Genomic DNA, 24,144 nt, shown 5'->3' with positions numbered 1-24,144 from the left:
TTGCTACGAATGGCCATGCAGAGATAGTAAAAGATCTATTGGATAATGAGGCAGATGTTAATGCAGTAGGTCAAGATGAAAAGACTCCTTTACATTGGGCTGCTGCACATGGCCGTAAAGATGCAGTAGATGCCCTACTGAAAGTAAAAGGGATCGATGTTAATGCACAAGATAAAGATGGAAAGACTCCTTTACATGAGGCTGCTAAAATGGACCATGCAGAGATAGTAAAAGATCTATTGGACAAAGGGGCAAATGTTAATGCAGAAGATGAAGAGGGAAACACTCCCTTAGATTTAACTACTAACGAAGAAATAAAAACTCTATTACAAAACACAGATGAATTACTTGAGGCTGCTAAAAGTGGTAATATTAATGAAGTAAATCGTCTAATAAGTGAAGGAGCAAGTGTTAATGCAACAGATCAAAATGGAAATACTCCTCTACATTGGGCTGCTAAAAATGGCCATGAAGAGGTAGTAGAATCCCTATTGGGAAAAGAGGGAATTGATGTTAATGCACAAGATAGAGATAACAATACTCCTTTACATTGGGCTGCTGTAAAGGGCTATGAAAAGGTAGTAGAAGCCCTATTGGGAAAAGATGGAATCGATGTTAATTTACCAAATAACGAGAAAGATACTCCTTTACATTCTGTTCTTAAAAAGGGCAACATAGATATAAATGTATTGAACGCTCTACTTAGAAAAGAGGGAATTGATGTTAATTTAGCAGATAAGAATAAAGATACTCCTTTACATTCTGTTCTTAAAAAGGACAACATAGATATAAATGTATTGAACGCTCTACTGGGAGCAGAAGGAATCGATGTTAATGCACAAGATGGAGGTAACAGTACTCCTTTGCATTTGGCTGCTAAAAAGGAAAAGGACAACATAGATATAAATGTGTTGAACGCTCTACTGAAAGCAGAAGGAATCGATGTTAATGTAAAAGATAAACTTGCAGAATGGACTCCTTTACATTGGGCTGTTTTAAAGAACAAGATAGACATAGTGAAAGCGCTACTGGGAGCAGAAGGAATCGATGTTAATATAGAAGGTAAACATGGAAAAAAGACTCCTCTACATTTGGCTGCTCAAAATAACAACAAAGAAATAGTAGACACCCTAATAAAAGCAGGAGCAGATGTTAATATAAAAGATGAAGATGGAAAGACTCCCTTAGATTTAACTACTAACGAAGAAATAAAAACTCTATTGCAACCCGCAGAAGAATCTGATGATGGTTCAGCGGGTGGATCATCGACAGATAGTGAAGGGGGTCAAGAGGAAGAAAAACGAGTAGGTGATGATACTGAACTACAATCAGATAATAGCAAAGAAGGGGAAAAAACCAGCACCACCAGTGCAGGACAAGGAACTGGTGTACAAGACAACAGTGTAGGTCCTGTTGCTCCCACAGAACCTGCACAAACAGAAGAACAGCCGAGCTCTTTTTTTGGTAGTTTGTTTAGTATACTTATGAAGCCTTTTTCATTAATAGGATCATTTCTTGGTGGCTTTTTTTCATGGTTATTTGGGTCTGACGAAGAAAAGTCTGACACACAACCTTATGATGATTCTTCTTCACCTAGGGTCGATCAATCAGTTGAACAAAATAATGGTGATCATAATGACCAGAGCAATGTGATTTGATAGTGATCTTCTACCGGAAAAGGTGTCATCTCAGTGCTTGACACTGGGATCCAGGAAACTTAATTGCAAGTAATGCATTGGGTTTGGTGAGTATGGGTTTTGCGTTATAGAATGAAACACTTTTGGTGAATTTGTAAAGAAAACTGGATCCCAGTGTCAAGCACTGGGATGACAAAAAAAGGAGCACTGGAATGACACCATCTTGGATGGAAATAACGTCACGCGCTGGAATGACAAAGAAGAGTGGGCTTTCATATGGTTATGCAAGCATCGAACAGACAAAATCTGTCAAATCAGAAAGAAACACACAAATTTAAGTTTTTAGTAATTTTCAAGTATAGTTGTAGAGGGAGCGCCTCTGCAGTTATGATCGACATTTTCAATGGTGCCTAAGTGCCCGTATGCAAGCATGGTCTTGGAAGGAACGGTCAAATCATTGATGGAGTCATTTAGACTACCTCGGTTAGGAGATTGTACTATCAACCGTTCCAAGCTGAAGCGTTTCCCTGTAACAAATTATATGTAGGAGTTACCATGAAAAAAGCAAAAAGTAAATTAGAAATAGTGAATCCTAATGCAGCAGGAATAGACGTTGGTTCAGCTGTACACTATGTGTGTGTACCTGAAGGAGGAGATGAACAACGCGTTCAGAAATTTGGCTGCTTTACTGAAGACCTTCATAACTTAGCACAGTGGTTGAAAAAGTGTAAAGTTACAACAGTAGCTATGGAATCAACAGGAGTATACTGGATTCCTTTATTTCAAATACTTGAGTCATATAAATTCGAGGTAAGATTGGTAAATGCACGGCATGTAAAGAATGTACCTGGTAGGAAGTCTGACGTTCAAGATTGCCAATGGCTCCAACAACTGCATAGCTACGGACTGCTTCATGGATCGTTTAGGGTGTGCCGTAGAGACACAAAGAATGCTTAAAAAAAAAAATGAGCAAACTAAGTGCAAAGCTGCACAATAGATGAGGGTGGGCCCCTTGAAGTCGGTTTGCAAGAATAGGCTTCAAACAGCCATAAGCTGCTGTGGTAAAGAGCTATGGTAGTGAGCGTTATGGAAAAGGTGCAATTATGCATCATGTGTAAAATAGAGAGGTGAATGAAAATGAACCACTGATGAAGTGTCGAAATTCCAAAGACGACGTCAAAACCATGGGCTCCTGAATCTCTTGGGATAAACCTATCAGGAACTTGTTTACTGGATAGGTGGCGTCCGGCATAGAGGTGGCGTGAATCTATTTTAGGCTATTGTGTGGAACTGCGGGAACCTGTCGTTTCGATGATAAGGGAGAAATTCGAGGAGCTAAACTCTAAGGATGAGAGTACTGATGCGGAAAACAGGGGCGGATCGGCTCGTAGTAGCGAAGAAGTTTCTGTAATGGAAATGGAGCGAAGGGGCTGAGTTATTTAGTTTTAATTATTTATCAACCGAAAGGGAGGAGTTAATGAATAAAACAAAGTCTTTTGATATACCGAAACAACTTATTTGGAGAGCTTATAAACAAGTATCGAAAAATAAAGGTGCTGCAGGTGTAGATGAGGTTTCGATAACAAAGTTTGAGGAAAATCTAAAAGATAATCTGTACAAACTATGGAATCGGATGTCATCCGGAAGTTATTTTCCAGAGCCAGTAAAAGCTGTAGCAATACCGAAGGATACGGGAGAAGGACAAAGAATTTTAGGTGTTCCTTCAGTATTCGACAGGATAGGGCAAACGGCAGCTTCTATGTATCTTGAGCCGCTAGTAGAGCCAAAATTCCACGAGGATTCATATGGTTATAGACCGAATAAATCTGCACTGGATGCGGTAGATACAGCACGCAAGAGATGCTGGAGGTACGATTGGACGATAGATCTTGATATATCTGGATTTTTCGACAATCTGGATCACGAATTAGTTTTGCAAGCTATCAAGAAATATACAAACTGCAAATGGGTCATACTGTATGTTGAGAGGTGGATGAAAGCCCCTATTCAACAAGCAGATGGCACTAGGGAAGTGAGGAATAAGGGAGTTCCGCAAGGAGGTTCTGTAAGCCCAATCATTTCTAACATATTTATGCATCATGCGTTTGATATGTGGATGAGGCAAAACTACCCCACAATACCATTTGAAAGGTATGTTGATGATGCAATAGTGCACTGCAAAACTAAGAGACAGGCAGACTTTATGAGAGTAAAGATTGAAGAAAGATTGGCTGAGTATAAGCTAAAGTTGCATCCCGAAAAGACACGGATAGTGTACTGTAAGAATAGCAACAGGAAGAATACATTTCCTATACAAAGCTTTGATTTTCTAGGATATACCTTTAGACCTAGAGGAGCAAAGAGCAAAATAGGAGAATATTTTGTTGGATTTCTACCTGCAATTAGCAATAAGGCCAAGAAAAAGATCACTCAAACCATAAGGTCATGGAAAATACATAGATTTACAGGAAAGAAGTTGGAGGAAATATCAAAGGAAGTAAATCCAATAGTCAGAGGCTGGTGTCAGTATTATGGCAGGTTTTACCAAACGGAGATGTATAAACTTCTTAATAATGTAGAGCGGCATCTAGAAAAGTGGGTAAGTAAGAAATATCTGATTGGAAAAAGACTAGCAAGGAAACTTCTAGGAAAAATGAGAACAGAAAATCCGAATACTTTTTACCACTGGAGGTTGGTATGGTAATCAAAGTACTGAATAATGGGAGCTGTGTGAATCGAGAGGTTCATGCACAGTTCTGTGAGGGGCTGGGGGGGAAGTTCCACTGGTCTACTCGACCCAGATAATCAGATGTGTGTATTGCGCAGTTACGTGCGGCAGCGCAGAAATCTCACTGAAAGTGCATCTACGCATATTCTACGTATGCAGAAGGCATTAATTCAAATGAATATACAATTACACAAGGTTATTAGTCATATTACTGGGATAACTGGTATGAAAATCATTGAAGCTATAATTGAAGGCGAAAGAGATTCTGAAAAATTAGCAGAATTCAGGGACGTGCGAATGAAAAATGATCAGTCTACTATTGCAAAAGCGTTAGCTGGTGACTATAGAGAAGAACACTTATTCACGCTAAAGCAAGAATTTGAACTATATAATATTTATCAAGAAAAAATAGCAGAATGTGATAGAAATATTGAAGCCTATTATAAAACGTTTGAAACAAAGTCTTGTGAAAGCAAACAGCTAAGTAAGCAAAAGAATAAAAATAGCAAAAGTAAGCCAAGCTTTGCTTTGTATGAGGAACTGCACCGAATCACTGGTATGGATTTCACTAAAATTCCTGGATTTGATGTATTAAGTATACAAACCATAATTTCAGAAGTTGGTATAAACCACAGTAAATGGCCAACAGAAAAGCACTTTTCGTCGTGGTTGGGACTCAGTCCTGCTAATAAAGTTACAGGGGAAAAAGTGTTTAATACAAGAACACGTAAAGTCATTAACCGTGCTGCAAATGCTTTGCGAATAGCTGCTCATTCTGTAGGAAAGAGTAAAAGTGCGTTGGGTGCATACTACAGAAGATTGAAAAAACGACTAGGAGCACCAAAAGCAATAACAGCTACTGCAAGAAAAATGGCATGCATATTTTATAGTATGCTCAAATACGGACAGGAATATGTAGAAAAAGGAATGGAATACTATGAAACACGCTATAAAGATAGAATTGTAAAAAATTTGATCAAAAAAGCGAGCGAATTTGGCTACATATTAGTTCAACAAGAAGAGTTAGTTGAGTGAGTTTCTTAGGAGAAGTCTACTGAATGTAAACCAGTTTCTCACACACACATTTTACCACATGATCAGCGTTGATATTAAAATGCTCATAAAGTGTTTTATAAGGTGCTGATTCTCCGAAGCTTTTCATGCCAATAAATATACCGTTTGAACCTATGTATTTATGCCAACCCATTTCACTTCCGGCTTCAATTGCAACTTTAATGCTGTCATTATTTAATATTGCCGCTTTATATTCATCGCTTTGCTCGTCAAAAAGCCTCCAGCATGGCATAGAAACAATCCTTGTACCTATACCCTTTTCCTGCAATTTCTCCCTTGCTTCAACTGCAATTTCAACCTCGGACCCCGTAGCAAATATCGTCACTTTTAATTCTTTTGAACATTCACACAAAATATATGCACCAAACTTCGATAAATTAGCAGATTGATCGATATCAGAGTAGAACTTGCGCATGTAACTTACGTTTTGCCTTGAGAGCGCAAACAGTGCTGGAGATTCTTTCTTTTCGAGTGCAATGCTAACACACTCCAGAGTTTCAACTGCATCGGCTGGCCTAAAAACATATAGATTTGGTATAGCACGCAAGGAGGCTAAATGCTCTATTGGCTGATGAGTTGGGCCATCTTCTCCCACTCCAATTGAGTCGTGAGTCATGACATACATAACCTGCTGCTTCATCAGAGCTGAAAGACGTATAGCAGGACGACAATAGTCGGAAAATACCAAAAAAGTGCCGTCATAAGGAAGAATCGCGCCGTGAAGTGCCATACCATTCATACATGCTGCCATAGCGTGCTCTCTCACTCCATAGTGGACATAAGAGCCACTATAATTATTGCTATTTATTACCTGCATGTGCTTATATTTAGTGCAATTTGACCCAGTAAGATCAGCAGAACCGCCGATTAATTCCGGCATAGACTCAGTTAAAAGTTCCATTACTCTGCCGAAAGAAGATCGAGTAGCTTCGTTTGGCATTAGCTCACATATTTGTTTCTTCAGGTCAGCTAAAACACCAGCGATATTATCTGGTAGATGTTTATCTAACCGTCTTTGAAGTTCTGCATGATACCCTGTCATCCCAGTGCTTGACACTGGGATCCATTCTTTTTCTTCTTTCCTGGATTCCAGCGTTACGCGCTGGAATGACATCGTGTAGTTTTGTTTTGCTCTCTCAACAGTTTTCTTCCAGGCATTTTTCACATCTTCTGGTACATGGAATGGTTCATAATTCCAGTTTAATTTCTCTCTCATCTGTTTTATGTCTTCCTCCGAAAAAGCACCACTGTGAGCAGAGGATGTGCCAGCACGGCTTGAAAATTTTCCGATAATGGTTTTGCAGCAGATCATTGTAGGTTTACCAGACTTTTTTGCTTGCTCTATTGCAAAGGATATGGCATCAAAATCGTGGCCATCAATTTTGTCAACATTCCATCCATACGCTAAGAAGCGTTTCTCTACATCATCAGAGCAGGAAAGGCAAGTAGCGCCATCTATAGAGATATCATTATCATCAAAAAGAGCTATGAGCTTATTCAATTTAAGATGCCCAGCAAGTGATGCTACCTCATGGCTTATTCCTTCCATAAGACAGCCATCCCCTAGCATCACGTAAGTGTAGTGATTGATTCTGAATTGCTTTTTAAGGATTGATTCAGCAAGTGCCATGCCAACAGCAGCGGCAAATCCCTGACCGAGCGGGCCTGTTGTTGCCTCTACCCCGGAAGTCAAGCCGAACTCTGGATGACCTGGGGTCTTGGATCCCATTTGCCTGAAGTTTTTTAGCTCATCTATGCTAATATAACCTGTCAAATATAATATTGAGTATAGTAACATTGACCCATGACCGTTTGATAAAACAAAGCGATCTCTATTGAACCATTTAGAATCATCAGGATTATGATTCAGATATTTAGCAAACAAAACAGTTGCAACATCTGCCATGCCAAGTGGCATACCTGGGTGTCCAGAGTTTGCTTTTTGTACTGCATCAATTGATAAAAAACGGATGGCGTTTGCCATAGATTTTAAATGTGAATGATTCATGTGTTAATAGAAAAACTTAAAAATGAAGTATAAAAGATTATATCAGCAAAAACAAGTTGACACTGAGTGCTAAAATCCTTAATAATCTAAAGTTAAATCGTGAGAGTTTTTATATGACAACTGTTATCACTAGAAAGTATAGGATTAGCCGTAGACTTGGTGTAAATTTATGGGGTAGAGCTAAAGACCCAGTAAACAAAAGGAAATACCCTCCAGGTCAACATGGTATTCTTGGATTCAAGAAGTTATCCGACTTTGGTAAGCAGTTTGCTGCGCATAAGAAATTTAAGTTTTACTATGCGATTTCAAGTAAGCAGCTCAGACGTACATTTTTAGATGCTTATAACAGAAAGGGTTATACGGCTGATAATTTTATCGGTATCTTAGAATCGAGATTAAGTTCTGTTTTATACCACTCTGGTCTTGTTCCAACAATTTACTCAGCAAAGCAGCTCATATCTCATAAGCACGTTACAGTTAATGATAAGGTGGTTAACATATCGAGTTATCGAGTGAAGCCAGGTGATATAATAAAAATAAGAGAAAGGGCAGCAAAAATCCCTGTAGTAGTAGAGGCTGAACAAAAACAAGAGCGCAAGGCTCCGGATTATTTAGAAGCAGATAGTAAAGAGCATTCAGTGAAGTATTTGAGGTCACCTCAATATTCTGAGGTTCCTTATTCAGCAGACATGGAAGTCAATTTAGTAGTAGAGTTTTACTCTAGATAGATAAAAAAAGCCCGTGTGGCGGAATCGGTAGACGCAGCGGACTTAAAATCCGTGGGTTTTGCGACCTTGGGAGTTCAAGTCTCCCCATGGGCACCAATTTAACTTAGCAGACAAACACAAAAAAGTATGAAATGGCTTGATATAGAAGATATTGTAGAAGCTCTGGAGGAAAAATTTCCAGATGAGAATATAATTAGTGTCAGATTCACTGAGCTTAAAAAAAAGGTCTTGAGTTTAGAGGAATTTGATGATGATGAAAAACGCTGTAACGAAAAAATACTCGAAGCTATTCAAGCAGCTTGGATTGAGGAAAGATTAACCGCATAGCAATAAACCATACGCAAACGTGATTTCTATTACAATTTGCATATTGATTATGCTATTTTTTGGATCTAGCCTGGCAAGTTAATAATAATTTAACCAATTACAATTAAAACAGCTATAAGGTTAATTATGAGGCAAAACAAAAATTTTTGAATGGAACGACTTACTTGACAAGTGCTACGTTGAGATAAATTTTACATAAAAATACTGCTTTTATGGTGTGAGGCTAGAGGTTTGTAAAGCAGTTAGAAGGTTGTCATCCCAGTGTCAGCTACAGTTATCTAAGTGGAGAAAGTCACCTCTCCCCACTCGACTTCAAAACCGGACTTGTGACTTTCACCACATCCGGCTTCTCTCTAACTTGGTGTTTGTCATACATACTTCTCCATGTAATTAACATTTCAAAGCTTGGTAAATTTGTTTTTATAGCTTAAATACAGCATTCTCTATATTACTAGAGAAGTCGTATTCATACATACCTAACACTTAATGTTGGCTCATAACATATTAACCACTACTCACAACTTTACCTTCCAAATTACAGTGTCCACGTCAGCATATCCTAAACATTACTTTAGGCCTTGGCTTCTTAGACAATCCCTCATTATAGGTGCATACGGGTGGCTCCCTGCTTAAAGAATAAGAGCATCTATAATGTTACTCCGTTTCATGAAATTGTTTCATGTTAGACTTAGGTTCCAACTTTTTGCCGGGAGATGGGAAACATCTTAATCAGACCAGTCAAGTTCTAATTATCCACTTTCTCCGTACCTTTTGGTCTATGCGTTAACCAACCTTATTTCGCATATCGTTCGTTACGACAATTCAGGCATTGGTTCCTCTCGTAACCATATCTAACTCTGTTTGCAGGGATTCACTATAAGGTTTAGTGTTACCTGCTTTTATCTCATGCTTGCATCCTAGAGGTTGCCACTCTCTAAAATGTGAGACATACATTACCCCCGATGTCTAGGGAAGATGGAATTTTACCATCACAAAATCACGACTTTCGGGTCGCACCAACTGTACGAACGTTGTAGTTTGGGAGCAATTCCCACCAGTGGGGTGTCATCCCAGTGCCCAGACACTGGGATCCAGCTTCTATGCAACTTAATTAAAAACGTTTATTTTAGCGTAAGACAACTACCTTTAGCTCATCAGCTCAGTTATAAGCAAAATTTCTGGATTCCAGACTGGAATGACACCATTTGCTGTGCAATTTACCTTCAAAAATGAATGTTCGTACAGCTATGTGTCTGAGCACTGGGATGACATCCTCCCTGGTGGACTCAAATTACAATGTTTGTGCAGTACGCACTGGAATGACAGGGCTTTAAGAAATCCAATGTAGTGGTAAACCTTACTTATTTAGTTATACTAGAAACAAAACAGAAAAATGCTCAAACACAGCGGTCCAAAAAAATTAAAGTCTATAATTGAAAACTATGCATTAAAATGCATGAAAAATAAGATTAGTAAAAATGAAATACGTCTGATTTTAAACTGGCGAAATATAGTAGGGAAAGAAATAGCAGAGTGTACAAAACCGAAAAAGATCTCATATGCACAGAATATAAATTCGGGTGTGTTGCATCTGGTAGTAACAAATGGCAGTAAAGCATTGGAAATTCAGCATATGATTTCTCTTATAATAGAAAAAATTACGATATTTTTTGGTTATAAAGCAGTATATGGTATAAAAATTAAGCAAGAGAGTATTGACTATTTGACTATATAAGGTAATCTAAGTACATAGAATAATTTGGTATATTGAAGTGAGTAGAGTTTGTGAATTAACAAATAGAAAAAAATCTTTTGGTAATAAGGTATCACATTCGAATCGTAAAACAAAGCGTACCTTTCTTTTAAATTTACATAAGGTTACGTTGACAAGTGATATATTGAATAAAAAGTTTAGATTTCGTGTGGCAACAAGAACTTTGAGAACTATAGATTACAAAGGTGATTTGGATGCTTTTTTGCTCAACACAAGAACGATTAAACTAAGTGAGAAAGCACAGAAGATAAAAAGAAGGTTGAAAAAAGTTTTAGTAAAGCAAGAGGTAGAGTTAGCCGTTTCAGATGCATAGTAAGCCTCCATGGCTCAGAGCAAAAGCTCCGACCGGTGAAGTATTCAATGAAACCTTAAACATCGTTAAACTGCATAACTTACATACGGTATGTGAAGAAGCTGCATGTCCAAATATTGGTGAATGTTGGAATAAACGTCACGCTACTGTGATGATTCTCGGTTCTGTTTGCACTCGTGCTTGTGCATTTTGCAACGTTGCAACTGGCATTCCTGATAAGTTAGACCCTCATGAGCCAGAAAATTTAGCAAAAGCGATAAAAAAGTTGAACTTGAAGCATGTTGTTATTACTTCTGTTGATCGTGATGATTTACCAGATGGTGGCGCAAATCAGTTTATACAGTGCATAGAAGAAATTAGAAAGATAACTTCAGAAACAACAATAGAGATTTTAACTCCTGATTTTTTAAATAAGAAAGGAGCATTTGAAGCAATTGCTGTTGCATCACCTGATGTCTATAACCACAATATTGAAACAGTGCCGAGATTGTATGCAAAAATAAGACCACGAGCTCGCTATTTTCATTCACTATATTTGCTGAAGATGGTAAAGCAGATTAATCCTAAAGTTTTCACAAAGTCGGGGCTTATGGTTGGTCTTGGAGAAACAAAAGAGGAAATACTTCAGGTTATGGACGATTTGCGCAGTGCTGAGGTTGATTTTATTACAATTGGTCAATATCTACAACCAACTCCAAAACATGCAAAACTTGATAGGTATGTTACCCCAGAAGAGTTTGAGCATTATAAATACATTGCTTACTCCAAAGGTTTCTTAGTGGTTGCATCAAGCCCACTAACTCGGTCATCATACCACGCTGAAGAAGATTTTAACAGGCTTAAGGCTTGTCGTTGACATTTGTGTTAATTCAAATTAATTTTTACTAATTATAAAGGAGTTTTTACGTAATGTCTACTATAAAAATCGAGAAGAAATCACAATTAGTTAAAGAGGTATTCGATTCCGTGGCAAGTCGCTACGACACCATGAATGATATAATGAGCCTCGGAATGCACAGATTGTGGAAAGATAAAATGGTAAATAGTGTGCATTTTACAAAAAACTCTAAGGTTTTAGATGTTGCTGGAGGAACTGGAGATATAGCAATAAGAATAGTAAGAAAAGAGCCAAGTGCTAAGGTTACAGTGTGCGATATAAATCAAAATATGCTAAGCAGAGGACGTGATAAAGCTATAAATTCAAACCAAATTAATTTTGATTGGGTATGTGCAAGTACAGAAAGTTTACCATTTGAAGACTCCGAATTTGATTATTGCACAATAGCTTTTGGCATTCGAAATGTTTCTGACCGCAAGAAGGCTTTAAATGAGGCATACAGAGTATTAAAACCACATGGGAAATTTATCTGCTTAGAATTTGCCCCTATGCACTATCAAAATGAGATATTTACCAAACTTTATGACTTATATTCATTTAAAGTAATTCCTAAAATTGGCAGCATAGTTGCTAAAGACAAGAGTTCTTATGAATATTTAGTGAAGAGCATTAGAGAGTTTCCAACTCAGGCTGATTTTAAAATGGAAATTGAAGAGGTAGGCTTTAAGAATGTTGAGTTTCATAATATGAGCTATGGAATAGTGGCATTACACATTGGAACAAAATGAATATTAAACTCTGGTATAGAACGCTGGATTATTATCTCATCCTTCCAGTGTTTTTTTTGCTCACTATAAGCTTCATTCTTGTTTATTCAGCAAGCCCTGTAATTGCGCAGCGTCTTTCTCTACCACAGGATTATTTTATACGGCGCCATACAATTTATATAGTCCTGTCACTAATTACCTTGGTGACATTTTCTTTTCTCAACACAAGAACTATACTTAACCTCTCGTTCGCAGGTTTCATTTTATTTACTATTCTAGTAGCAATTGCGATAATACTTGGTATAGAGGTAAAAGGTGCGAAACGATGGTTACATATTGTCAAAATTTCTGTTCAACCATCTGAGTTCGTAAGGCCATTTTTTTCTGTTGTTATAGCTAGTATCTTGGCCAGCGAAATGAGGTTTAAAATGCGCATATCAATCATAATATTTCTGTTAGTTTTTGTGTTGTTACTCTTGCAACCTGATTTCAGTATGTCCATGCTTTTAACATATTCTTTTATTGGTCAAATGTTTATTGCATGTATACCATTTTTATACTTTCTATGCATAATAGGAATGGCCACAACTGGAACTACAATAGCTTACTTATGCCTCCCACATATAAAGCAAAGGATTTACAATTTTGTCTTTTTTACGCAGCGCGATAACTTTCAAGTCACAAAATCATTAGAAGCATTCAAAAGAGGTCAATTAACTGGAGTTGGACCTGGTGAAGGTAGCGTAAAAGCCTCTCTTCCTGATTGTCATACAGATTTTGTGTTTTCTGTTTTAGCAGAAGAATTTGGTTTGATTACATGCTTAGCCACATTGATGTTATTTGGTATCATTTCCGCCCGCTTGCTTTACATTGCATATAGGGAAAATGAATTATTTAATCTGTTGGTGATTCTCGGTATCTCAATTCAATTCATCACACAATTCATAATAAACATAGGGGTAACATTGAGTGTTTTTCCAACCACCGGCATAACCCTGCCGTTACTTAGCTATGGTGGTTCTTCTCTTTTATCTTCGAGCATCGCACTTGGCATAATGCTGTCTTTCAGTAGAAACCAAGCTATCGCATTAAAGTTTCGTGAGCGTGTTATGCTTGGAAGACATGCTGTAGACTAATGCCATACCTTTCCCCTTTCCCCTGAAACTAGAATCTATATACTTAACTTTAGAAACTTTAAAATACGATGCGATCTAATATTAGGCAGTTATTTTACTATATAAAGCCTAATCTATCTTATTTCATCGTAGCTTTTATTGCAGTTTTATTTTCAGCTTTAACGATCCTCCTCTTTGGCAGAGGCTTAAGTAACATCATTGATTCTGGCGCAGAGCACGATTTTACTACCAAACTATTAGTTGCAATACTTATAGTTTTAGCCATTTCTCTCACTGCATTTACTCGGTTATATTTCATTGGCATTGGCAGCGAGAAAGTTATCGCAAGAATCAGATATGACTTATATAGCAGTATCACTAACTTGCAACCAAGTTTCTTTGAGAACACAGGTGTACAAGATGTTATCTCAGCACTCATTACTGATACATCTGTGCTGCAATCAATAATAAACAGCAGCTTACTAACCATATTACGAAATTTTGTGATTCTGATTGGTAGTGTTGCCATGTTATTATATACAAATATACAACTAACTGCATATGCAGCCGCAATAATACCTATACTACTCATTATTATGACCTCACTTGGAAAAAAAGTGCGTAGCTATGCACGCTTTGCCCAGGATAAATTAAGTGAGCTTGCGTCATTTAGTGATGAAAATTTTAGATCTATAGTGACTATCAAATCGTTTGTACTCGAAGAAAATGAAAAAACCCGTTTTAAGGAGCATTTAAACTCAGTATCAAAATCATACGTAAAATTAGTACTCTTGCGTGCTATTCTAGTAACTATGGTCATCACGTGTGTGATAGGTTCACTAGTTGTTTTGCTCTTTTTTGGTATTAAAGAAGTCTTAAGCAATAATATAACTATTGGAAAACTCTCCTCATTTGTGTTTTATTCAGCGCTCGCGGCAGGAGCTATAAATAATTTGAGCGATAATATCAGTGATTTACAACGAGGTCTTGGAATAGTAGAGCGTTTATTTGAATTTAAAAATATAAAAAACTCTATAGCAGATCCCGATGATCCTATAAAAATTTGTAGTGTTCAAAAAGGAATTTCATTTAATGGCGTAACATTTTTTTATGCTGATAAGCCAGCATTAGATAACGTATCATTTTCTATAGAGGCAGGTCAAGCAGTATCAATTGTTGGACCATCTGGCAGTGGTAAAAGCACCATTTTAAAGCTTCTGCTCCGTTTTCATGATCCAAACAAAGGTAGCATTACTATCGATGGGCACAATATTAAGTCAATTGCGCTAAATGACCTCAGATCGTTGTTTGGCTTAGTGCCACAAGATCACATGATATTCTCTTGCTCAATAATGGAAAATATACTATACGGCAAGCCTGGTGCTGAATATGAGGAAGTGAAGCAAGCAGCCATCAGCGCTTATGCGATGGAATTTATTGATAAGCTGCCTGATAAATTTGATACATTTGTAGGAAAAAGAGGATTAAAACTTTCTGAAGGACAAAAACAACGTATTGTAATAGCAAGGGCCATACTCAACAATCCTCAGGTTTTAATACTGGATGAAGCAACCTCTGCCCTTGATTATAAAAGTGAGAATCTCGTGCAAAAAGCATTGAGCAGATTAATGCAAAACAGAACAACGATCGTAATTACGCACAGGCTATCAACCGCACTTAAAACTGACAAGATTATAGTAATTAATCACGGAAAAGTAGAAGAAGTAGGCACTCATGACTCTCTAATGAGTAAAGACGGGCTGTATGCAAAACTGGCAAAGATATAGTGGAATTGAAAGAAAATTTAAATCACACCGTTAGTTGGTATGCTAGATTTATAATCAAAATTATTAAATTTTTAATCATTTTAATTTATAATAGTCTTATAGTATTTTTTTAAGGATCATTATGATTTATAATTACAGTAATTTACCAAAACTACCATGTACGGCTTCTAATTTGCCAGTACCAGCTTTACCAGTGTATACGCCTTATACGCCTGCACACGGACCTTATGCTATTAATCCATGTACAGCTTCTAACTTGCCAGTACCAACTTTACCAGTGTATACGCCTGTACAGGGACCTTATACTATTAATCCATGTCATAACCACTTTGATATGTGTCATAATCACTATGATGCATGCCACAATCCTTGTGATGGGTTTGGGTTTTTTTGTTAGGAAATCGTTTTTTGAACAACTCATAAACGCATGTCTAGCTACATGCGCTTCCAAGAGCACATGGGTGTTATTCAACCCATGTGTTTCACATTTTGCTTGAGAGGATAAGCAAGGATTTTGCTTGTCTACCAAAATTTACTTCAGCAATACATCTAATTTGACTACTGACAGCTTCTTCTTGGAATCTTATCATCATTCTTCCATAGTAAAACTTCTAAAGATCTGCTGCAAAACAAAAATGGAGTATTTTTTAAGGGTTAAAAAAATACCAGGATAATATGTTTCGCTTCTGTAATGTACTTTAAAATCAGATTTTTTTTGAAAATAGACTACCATAAAAACAGCAACTTTCCTTTTGCAGCAGGTCTTAACTCTCATATCTGCTACATTAAAGTCGTATTTTGAAATGTACTGTAAGTTTGTGTATGCTGATTTTAATCTCAAAATTATTAGATTATTAATTATTTTATTATACAATAACATAATAGTTATTTTTTTAGGATTTTTATGACTCGCTATTCAATTTCACAACCGTACAACGTTTACTCTAATAATACTGATGTACCTTGCTCCTTAGATTCTAAACCAGCATGCATATCTGATAAATCTGAAGATAAGTCTTGCCTTGACAAGGACTGCACAGCCGTATACAAGCTTTGCCTTATAGGTAATCACCATATTCCTAATTTATACATGCCCTTCAAGCATAATCATATTCCATGCCAAGATAATCATCACTCACATTTTAAGCATTATCATCATCCATGTCACAGTAGTCATGATGCAGCATGGTATCATGCTCACGATTCTGGTAACACAGTAGTGGTAAATATACCACCATATTATCGGGGAATAGGAACAGGAATTAGTACGCACGGAGTTACAGAAACTGAAGCAGTATCTCTAGATCATTTCAAGCCTACTGTAGCGGCAGAGATAATTTAAGAATTTTTGTAGGTAGTTGTAATGAAGGTAATGAAAGGGTAACTTTAGTTATCGCGTGTGTGATATAGCTAACCCAAGAAAGGTTTCCCTACGTCATACCGCGATTCATTCCTCAGCATAGATTGCGCTAACAAGTAGCGGAATGACGGTTTTTCAAATTGTCGTAAGTCAGTTTAGCTATAGGTTCGTTAGTTATTTTACTCTTCTTTATGATGGATTTGTTTTTTTATTAGAAGATTGTTTTTAAACAACTCATAAACGCATGTCTAGCTATACGTGCTTCCAAGAGCACATGGGAACCCATGTGTTTCATATTTTACTTGAGAGGATAAGCAAGTTGTTATTCGCAGTAGCTATAGCAATTCTACCAAAATTTATTTTAGCAACATGGCTATACTTATAGCTCCTTTTGAAACCTTTGCTCGTAGTAAAATTTCTGAACTCTAATATCTACTACTTGTATAATGGCTGGTTTACCTCTAACTAGTTGTATAATAAATCTCTACCTTACTAAACGTATATATTGAACTACATCACTATTAAAACTGTATTCTGAAATATATTGCAAATTAATGATCTCAAATATGCTAATTTTAACCTTAGAATTATAAAATTATTAACTTTTTTATCTTATAATAATTCAATAGTTACTTTCTAAAGGATTTTTATGACTTACAATTTTTCTTCGTATCCACGTATGGATTCATGTACTCCTGTGCGCACAGCTTGCATAACTGACCCACGGTACCATCATAACTTTGACCCACGTTGCCATAACCGCTTTGACTCGCGGCATGATGGACTCGAATTAAATATACAGCTCCCCGAATTCGATTTAAATATACCACCTTGTCCTGCTTGTCCTGATACTGTTTGTCCCCCTGCTCCTGTTTGTCCTGCTTGTCCCCCTTGTCCACAAGTTAAGCCTGAACCTGAATCTAAAACAATCGTTGATCTTTCAAAGCTTGTAATAACGGTCAATCCAATAACTGATGATATTATTGATATTGAGACCCAAAAGCCAACAGGCTACAAGTTTAAAGAATGTGCAGAAATTATTCAGAATGCTAAAAACAACCTTCAGGTTATAGATGGTAAACTTGTGGGCAGTTGTGAAAACAATTCTGTATGTGATAAATGTGTAGAAGTAATAAACTCTTCTATATTAGATGCAAAAAGTGCTGAAGCCTTTTTTTCTACCCACAATATGTCAGTGTTAGAAGGCACTGTTCATATTATATAAAAGTAATACAGTGTGTACATTGTTAGTACACACTTCCATCTTATGGCTAATTTTTTAATAATTTTATTTACTAATGGAGATATTTTATGCCAACGAATACTTTTTCTTGTCCGAATCAAAAAAATGCAAATCATGTACGTATATTGCCACTTGATACGTGCTATGTCAGTGATATGTTGAAAATTAATTTGTTCACAAAGTTGGATGATTGTAAAGTCAATAAGAGTAAGTTGATTTATGATAAATGTGGTAAAGATCTTAAGTGTAAGATTGATGATAAGACTATGAATGAACTGAAAAAATGTTTTAAGTTTGAGATTGATGATAAGACTATGAATGAACTAAAAGAAAATATTAAGAATGAACTGAAGGAAAATATTAAGAATGAACTAAAGAAAGAGAAAGAGCCCGATGATGTTAAAGAACCTGATGCTGGTAATGATGGTTACAGCGAAGGTATGGCTTTCTCTTACCATGATTACGACAATGTCTTAATATAAACTCTGATCTAGGAAGATAAAATAGTTAAGATAAACCTTCAACTAGTCCCACTTATTCGCTATATTGTTGGAGGTTTTCATAGTTTTTCTAGTTGATGAACATTTTCAAGCAGGTTTCCTCTCTAATTTCCAGCAAATTAAACGAGTTGAAGCAAAGGGGTATTATAAATACAGATACAACAAACTTTATCGTAGAATCCCCAAGTAACAGAGCACATGGAGACATTTACACAAACGTTGCCATGGTGCTTGCAAAGCATGAAAAGAAGAATCCCATTGAAATTGCAGAGGTTTTAGCCAAAGAATTTGAACTTGTTGATGAAATTGCGGAAGTGGAAATAGCAGGCCCTGGTTTCATCAACATGCACTTAAAAATAGAAGTATGGCATGGGATTCTAAAACAAATAAATGAGCTAAAAACAGAGTTTGGCACCCTAGATATAGGAAACAATCAGGCGATCAATGTTGAGTTTGTATCCGCAAATCCAACCGGTCCACTGCATATTGGTCATGCAAGAGGGGCAGTATTTGGTAACGTTCTGGCAAATTTATTGAAAAAAGTTGGTTATAAAGTTACTAAGGAATACTATATTAATGATGCTGGAGCGCAGATAGATATACTAATAAAGTCAGTATATTTGCGGTATAAGGAAGCTCTGGGAGAAAAAATCAGTATAGAAAAAGGTTTATACCCAGGTGAATATTTAAAACCAATAGGGGAGGGGCTAGCTAAAAAATATGGCAAGGAATTTCCAAAAAAGCAAGATAATCAAATAATTAGGGAATATACTTTAAGTTTTATCTTAGAATTCATAAAGGAAGACATGAACTTGCTTGGAGTAAATCATGATGTTTTTACTTCAGAGTATGAGCTACAAAAAAGTGGCAAAATTGAAGAGAGTATAAAGATATTGTCTGACAAGGGTCTAGTGTATGAAGGGTACCTGGAGAAACCAAAAGGCAAAGAAAGCGAAAATTGGACTTCCAGAAAAGAGATGCTATTTCGCTCTACAAAATTTGGTGATGACGTTGACCGTGCATTGAAGAAAGAGGACGGCAGTTGGACTTATTTTGCCTCGGATATCGCTTACCATTTTGATAAGATATCGCGTGGTTTTAACAATATGATTGTAGAGCTTGGTAGTGACCACGGCGGTTATGTCAAAAGACTCAAAGCAGTCGTCTCTGCGCTCAGTGATGATCAAGCAAAAATAGAGGTAAAACTGCATAATATTGTGAATTTTTTCGAGAACGGCAAACCTGTTAAGATGTCCAAAAGATCAGGAAACTTCCTAACAGCAAGAGATGTAGTGGAAGAAGTTGGCAGGGACATAACTCGTTTTATAATGCTAACACGCAAGAATGATATGGTCTTGGACTTTGATTTTGCTAAAGTTAAAGAACAGTCAAAAGATAATCCTATTTTTTATGTGCAATATGCGCATGCTCGTGCTCATTCGTTAATGCGTAATGCTCCAAAAGAGCTCCCAACAGCAGATCCTTCACTTTTAAGGACAGGTGGAGAGCTCTTCCTCATAAAAACCTTAGCAAAGTGGCCAGATGTGGTAGAAATTGCAGCAAGGCTTTGTGAGCCACACAGAATTACTTTCTACTTACTTGAAGTTGCAGAAGCGTTTCACGTTTTATGGGGGTATGGCAAGAGTGATTTAAACATGCGTTTCATACTGGAAGACAACTTAAACCTCACCGCTGCAAGAATGTTTCTCGTGCAGGCCTTAGCACACGTCATCGCTTCTGGACTTTCTATCTTCAATATAGAGCCTTTGGAAGAGATGAGTTGATTTTTTTATGCAAGATTGTTTTTTCAACGAATAGAGAAGTTGACAAAATTAAGTAAAAATGTTATAGTTTATAGTAGTATTTTCTGGTTAATATATGGCTCACAGTCAAAAAAAGCTCAATGTTAATGTAAGTTTTGACAGTAAATTGGCTCAGTATCTTACAGAAATGGCAGAGACTCAAAATAAAACTATTCCTGAAGTTTTAGTAGATTTAGTGGAAGAAGAGTTCGAAGAAGATGTAGAGCTATCCAAAATAGCTGACGATCGCCTCTCTGAAGGTGAAGAAGAAGTAGAGGATGATGAAAACATCTGGAAATAAAACTTACACTATAAAATTCTTAAAAAATGTTATTGAAAAAGAAATTCCAGCTCTTCCGGCAAAGATTAAATTAATGGTTCAGGAGGCCATAAAGAAACGCCTGACAGTTGATCCTTTTAATCTAGGAAAGCCTTTATGTCATAGCTTTAGAGGGCAATATAGGATAAGGGTTAGCAACTACCGTATAATTTACATCATAAATCATTCAGAACGTAAAGTACTTATTACTGCAGTGGGGTATAGAAAAAACATTTACAAACACAGAAGATTACACAATTAAAAATATAAGAAAGATCTCACCGCTGCAACTCGTCCAAGCCTTAGCACACGTCATTGCTTCTGGACTTTCTATCTTTAATATAGAGCCGTTAGAAGAAATGAGTTGATTTTTTTTTGTTACAATATGTAATGATCAAAATATTATTCAAAGTAGGGTAAAGTTATGACGATCAGTTTTAGGGAGTATTCAACTGTATTTACTGAAGTTGCGGAACAGACAGATTTAAATGGAAATAACATAATTAAAAGAATAAAAGGGCAGTTTAAATCACGCCAAAGTGACTATGAGGAGTGGCAAGCAGCCAATTTTCATGTGGACTTCTTATTTCAATCTATTCTTTGTCAAGGTAACGAAGAAGATAAACACACGTTATTACATTTAGCTGCTCACACAGGCCGTATCAAGATAATCAAAGCTCTAATAAACAAGGTGCAGATGTTAATGCAGTGAGTCAAAATCATAAAAATACTCCTTTGCATGTGGCTATTGGCGAGATAGATGTAATAAATGCTCTATTAGACAAGGGTGCAAAGGTTAATGCAGTGAATAAATTGGGAGATACTTCTTTGCATATAGCTGTTAAGGATGGCAATGTAAATTTAGTAAAGGCTCTATTAGATAAGGGTGCAAATTTTTTATTAAAGAATAAAGATGGCAAGACTCCAAAAGACTTAGCTATAGATGATAGAATAAAAAAGCTTCTGAAAGAATCTACATCAGCAACCCAAAAAGGTATTTACGCCGGTAGTGCAACCGCATTATTAGGCACTGCAGCAGTAGCACTTTTTGCAACCGGAACAGTTGTAATTGAGTTAATACCTATAGTGATAGCGGTAGCCACAGTCGCAATAGCAGCACTAGCAGTGGGAGTGTTAAATAAACTGTGTCAAACCTCCATTTTTTTATATCAATTATTACTTTGTTTTTCGGCTTGACACAGTTTATTTAACACTCCCTTATAGCCGTTTTACTTCTTTTTGTATAGCTCCATCCTATGGCTTACTGTACGAACATTGTAATACGGTATAATGTTACGACGATGTCATTCCAGTGCTTGACACATATAGCTAAACTGACTTAGATTTACCGACAGTTTGAAAAACAAAAATTCGTCATTCCGCTACTTGTTAGCGGAATCTATGCTGAGATATCGCGGCGGTATGACGTAGGAAAACCTTTCTTGGGTTAGCTATAGTTTGCTATATTATGTGATTTTATTTTTGGCGTTGTTTCTTATATTATGTAATTTATTTTCCATAATGTATATTATGTAATTTTCGATGCTAAGATCTGTTATAGCTCTCAGTATGATATGAGTGATTCTCTTTTAATAATTATTTTTTAAATAGTTTGTTGGTTCATCAATTTCTTTAGGATTGATATCTACAATTATTTTTCCGTTTTTTAACAGAATAATCCGATCTGATATTTTTGTTAAAAAATCCAAATTGTGAGAAGCGATAATCATAGTAATACCCATATCTCTAACTGATTGTAGTAGTTCCACAACGTCGACTATTGTTGCTACATCTAAACCAGACGTTGGCTCATCGCATAATAGAATCCTTGGATTCATCATTAAGCTTCTGGCAAGCGCAACCCGCTGTTTTTGCCCACCGGATAGATTGCTAGGGTAATCATTTTTTTTAGAGGCAATACCCAAAGACTCAAGTAGTGAATCACTTTGATTCTGGGTTTTATTTTTAAGCTTGGGAGCGTATGTAAGATTTTCCCAGACAGTCATATGTGGGAAAAGTTGAAAATCCTGAAATACAAATCCAGTACTATCATCGCATTCAATGCTACCAGAATCTAAAACTTCGAGTTTTTGTATACAACGTAACAATGTTGATTTACCACTACCAGAAGGACCAGCAAGACCAACTATAGATTGTTCTATAATCAGGTTAATATTATTAAGTACTGGAACATTATTAAATAACTTACAAACATTATGCATTTTTATCATATATACCTTTCTGTTCAATCTTTTTGCCTATATATTCAATTAGTACTACAAGAGCGTAATAATAAGCCCCAGCAAGACAAAGTGGTATAAAATAAGTAAATTGTTCTGCTGCAAGCATTTGCGCAGAGCGCATAATATCAACACCACCAATAGTAGAGATTAATGCCGTTTCTTTAAGGAGTGCAATGATCTCATTTATCATTGCAGGAAGAATATTTTTAATAACTTGTGGTAATATAATATCTCTCCACATATAGAAACTAGGTATTTGTAAAGTTTTAGCTGCTTCAAACTGGTTTTTTGATATAGTTTCAATACCAGCTCGTAAAATCTCAGCAATATAAGCACAGCTATTTAGACCAAATGCTATAATGCCAGCACTAAATATGTTTAATTTAATTCCTGCAATGGTTGGGGTCATAAAATAAACAACACTTAACTGTAATATAAGGGGGGTGCCACGTATTACAGATATAATTCCATTAATTAATGGAATACAGATCTTATTATATCTGAGTACTGACAATAATCCCCCTAGACTCACACCTAAAAGCAGTCCTCCAATCAATAATTTTAAAGTAAAGGCAAGGCCTGTTCCAACAAACAAGAAATTAGAAATTAATTCTTGCATCAGTTATCTCCTAGCCATTTTTCTGCTATCTTTTGTATTACACCTTTACTTTCTAAACTTTTTAACGCCTCGTTTATTTTATCCTTTAAATCAGATCCTTTATTCACAGCAATAGAATAACCATTATCTGACTTAGCGATGGCTGACCATGATAGACCAGTATTTTTTTTGCTAAATACTTTACCTTGGAATTCATCAATTAGGACGCCATCAACATGACCAGACTTTAATGTTTCTACAGCTTGATTATTATTGTCCATAGCAATAATTTGAGCTGTTGTAGGAACATGCTCTTTTAGCCAAATTTCCATGACAGTTCCTAGTTGAACGGCTATCTTCTCGTGAGTTAAATTGTTTATACCGGCTACAGGTTTATTTTTGTGATATAGAATACCAAATTCCCCTGTATAATAACTATTTGAAAAATCAAAATTTTTTTCACGCTCTTCTGTGCTACCAATAGTAGATATAGCAGCATCTACAGAATTACTTTGCAATGCTGCAAATATAGTACTAAACTGCATATCTTTAAATATCGCTTCTTTACCTAACTCTTTTGCTACTAATTGAGCAAGCTCAATGTCAAAGCCAGTAAATTTACCATTTTCATAATATTCAAAAGGTGGATAATCTGCAGAAATTGCAAATCTAATGATATTATCGTGTTTATCTTCCTTGCATCCTGTTAATAGAATACTTATCGCTATAATAGCATTTAAAATGTATTTTTTCATATTACTAATTTATATTCATATTTTATTCATCTTATGAATATAGACATTAAAAATTGAATAGTCAAGAAATAATGAATATAATTTCAAATATACTTATTACATATTCAATATGAGGAAAATGCATAATGCATGACAACACACTAGGTGAACATATTTTAAATATTATTCAAAATCATGAAATTTTAGAACAGAGCGATTTACAGACCTTACTCAAAAAAAGAGGGTATA

At 36.2% G+C, this 24,144-nt stretch overlaps 4 protein-coding genes and 1 non-coding gene across 5 annotated transcripts; 2 read left to right on the top strand and 3 right to left on the bottom strand.

Annotated features, from left to right (window-relative positions):
• Nucleotides 1-54: 54 nt before the first annotated feature.
• LOC136412551 (poly [ADP-ribose] polymerase tankyrase-like) lies at nt 55-1,658 on the top strand (the record flags this gene model as incomplete). Its single annotated transcript, XM_066395632.1, has 2 exons — nt 55-1,464; nt 1,507-1,658. Coding segments are annotated over 2 exons (1,562 nt in total), but the record flags the coding sequence as incomplete, so codon positions are not given.
• A 3,758-nt stretch (nt 1,659-5,416) lies between these two features.
• On the bottom strand, nt 5,417-7,345 carry LOC136412550 (transketolase-like). Its single transcript, XM_066395631.1, has one exon. It carries the CDS (start codon nt 7,343-7,345, stop codon nt 5,417-5,419), a length of 1,929 nt encoding a protein of 642 aa, XP_066251728.1.
• Nucleotides 7,346-8,184: 839 nt separating this feature from the next.
• TRNAL-UAA (transfer RNA leucine (anticodon UAA)) lies at nt 8,185-8,268 on the top strand. The gene has a single exon. It is a non-coding gene; the product is annotated as a tRNA-Leu (tRNA).
• Nucleotides 8,269-21,909: 13,641 nt separating this feature from the next.
• On the bottom strand, nt 21,910-22,753 carry LOC136412549 (arginine transport ATP-binding protein ArtM-like). Its single transcript, XM_066395629.1, has 3 exons — nt 22,558-22,753; nt 22,059-22,505; nt 21,910-21,965 (listed from the first exon to the last, which is right to left on the bottom strand). The coding sequence occupies exons 1-3, from the start codon at nt 22,751-22,753 to the stop codon at nt 21,910-21,912; spliced, it is 699 nt and encodes a 232-aa protein (XP_066251726.1).
• A 428-nt stretch (nt 22,754-23,181) lies between these two features.
• Nucleotides 23,182-23,916, bottom strand: LOC136412548 (arginine-binding extracellular protein ArtP-like). Its single transcript, XM_066395628.1, has one exon. It carries the CDS (start codon nt 23,914-23,916, stop codon nt 23,182-23,184), a length of 735 nt encoding a protein of 244 aa, XP_066251725.1.
• Nucleotides 23,917-24,144: the final 228 nt, after the last annotated feature.

Source organism: Euwallacea similis, chromosome 12 (genome assembly GCF_039881205.1).
Source record: "Euwallacea similis isolate ESF13 chromosome 12, ESF131.1, whole genome shotgun sequence".
NCBI lineage: Eukaryota > Metazoa > Arthropoda > Insecta > Coleoptera > Curculionidae > Euwallacea > Euwallacea similis.
The sequence above is the reverse complement of the archived record's forward strand: the minus strand, read 5'-3'. Positions and strand labels throughout refer to the sequence as shown.

What these genes read in the sequence shown, in the direction of transcription:
- LOC136412549 (XM_066395629.1), bottom strand. Translation starts at nt 22,753, where the DNA reads ATGATAAATGAGATCATTGCACTCCTTAAAGAAACGGCATTAATCTCT. An exon ending in CAAAAAGATTGAACAGAAAG is followed by an intron (nt 22,506 to 22,557) that starts GTATATATGATA and finishes ATAATGTTCCAG; the next exon opens with TACTTAATAATATTAACCTG. An exon ending in ACAATCAGTTAGAGATATGG is followed by an intron (nt 21,966 to 22,058) that starts GTATTACTATGA and finishes AAATAATTGTAG; the next exon opens with ATATCAATCCTAAAGAAATT.
- LOC136412548 (XM_066395628.1), bottom strand. Translation starts at nt 23,916, where the DNA reads ATGAAAAAATACATTTTAAATGCTATTATAGCGATAAGTATTCTATTA.
- LOC136412550 (XM_066395631.1), bottom strand. Translation starts at nt 7,345, where the DNA reads ATGGCAGATGTTGCAACTGTTTTGTTTGCTAAATATCTGAATCATAAT.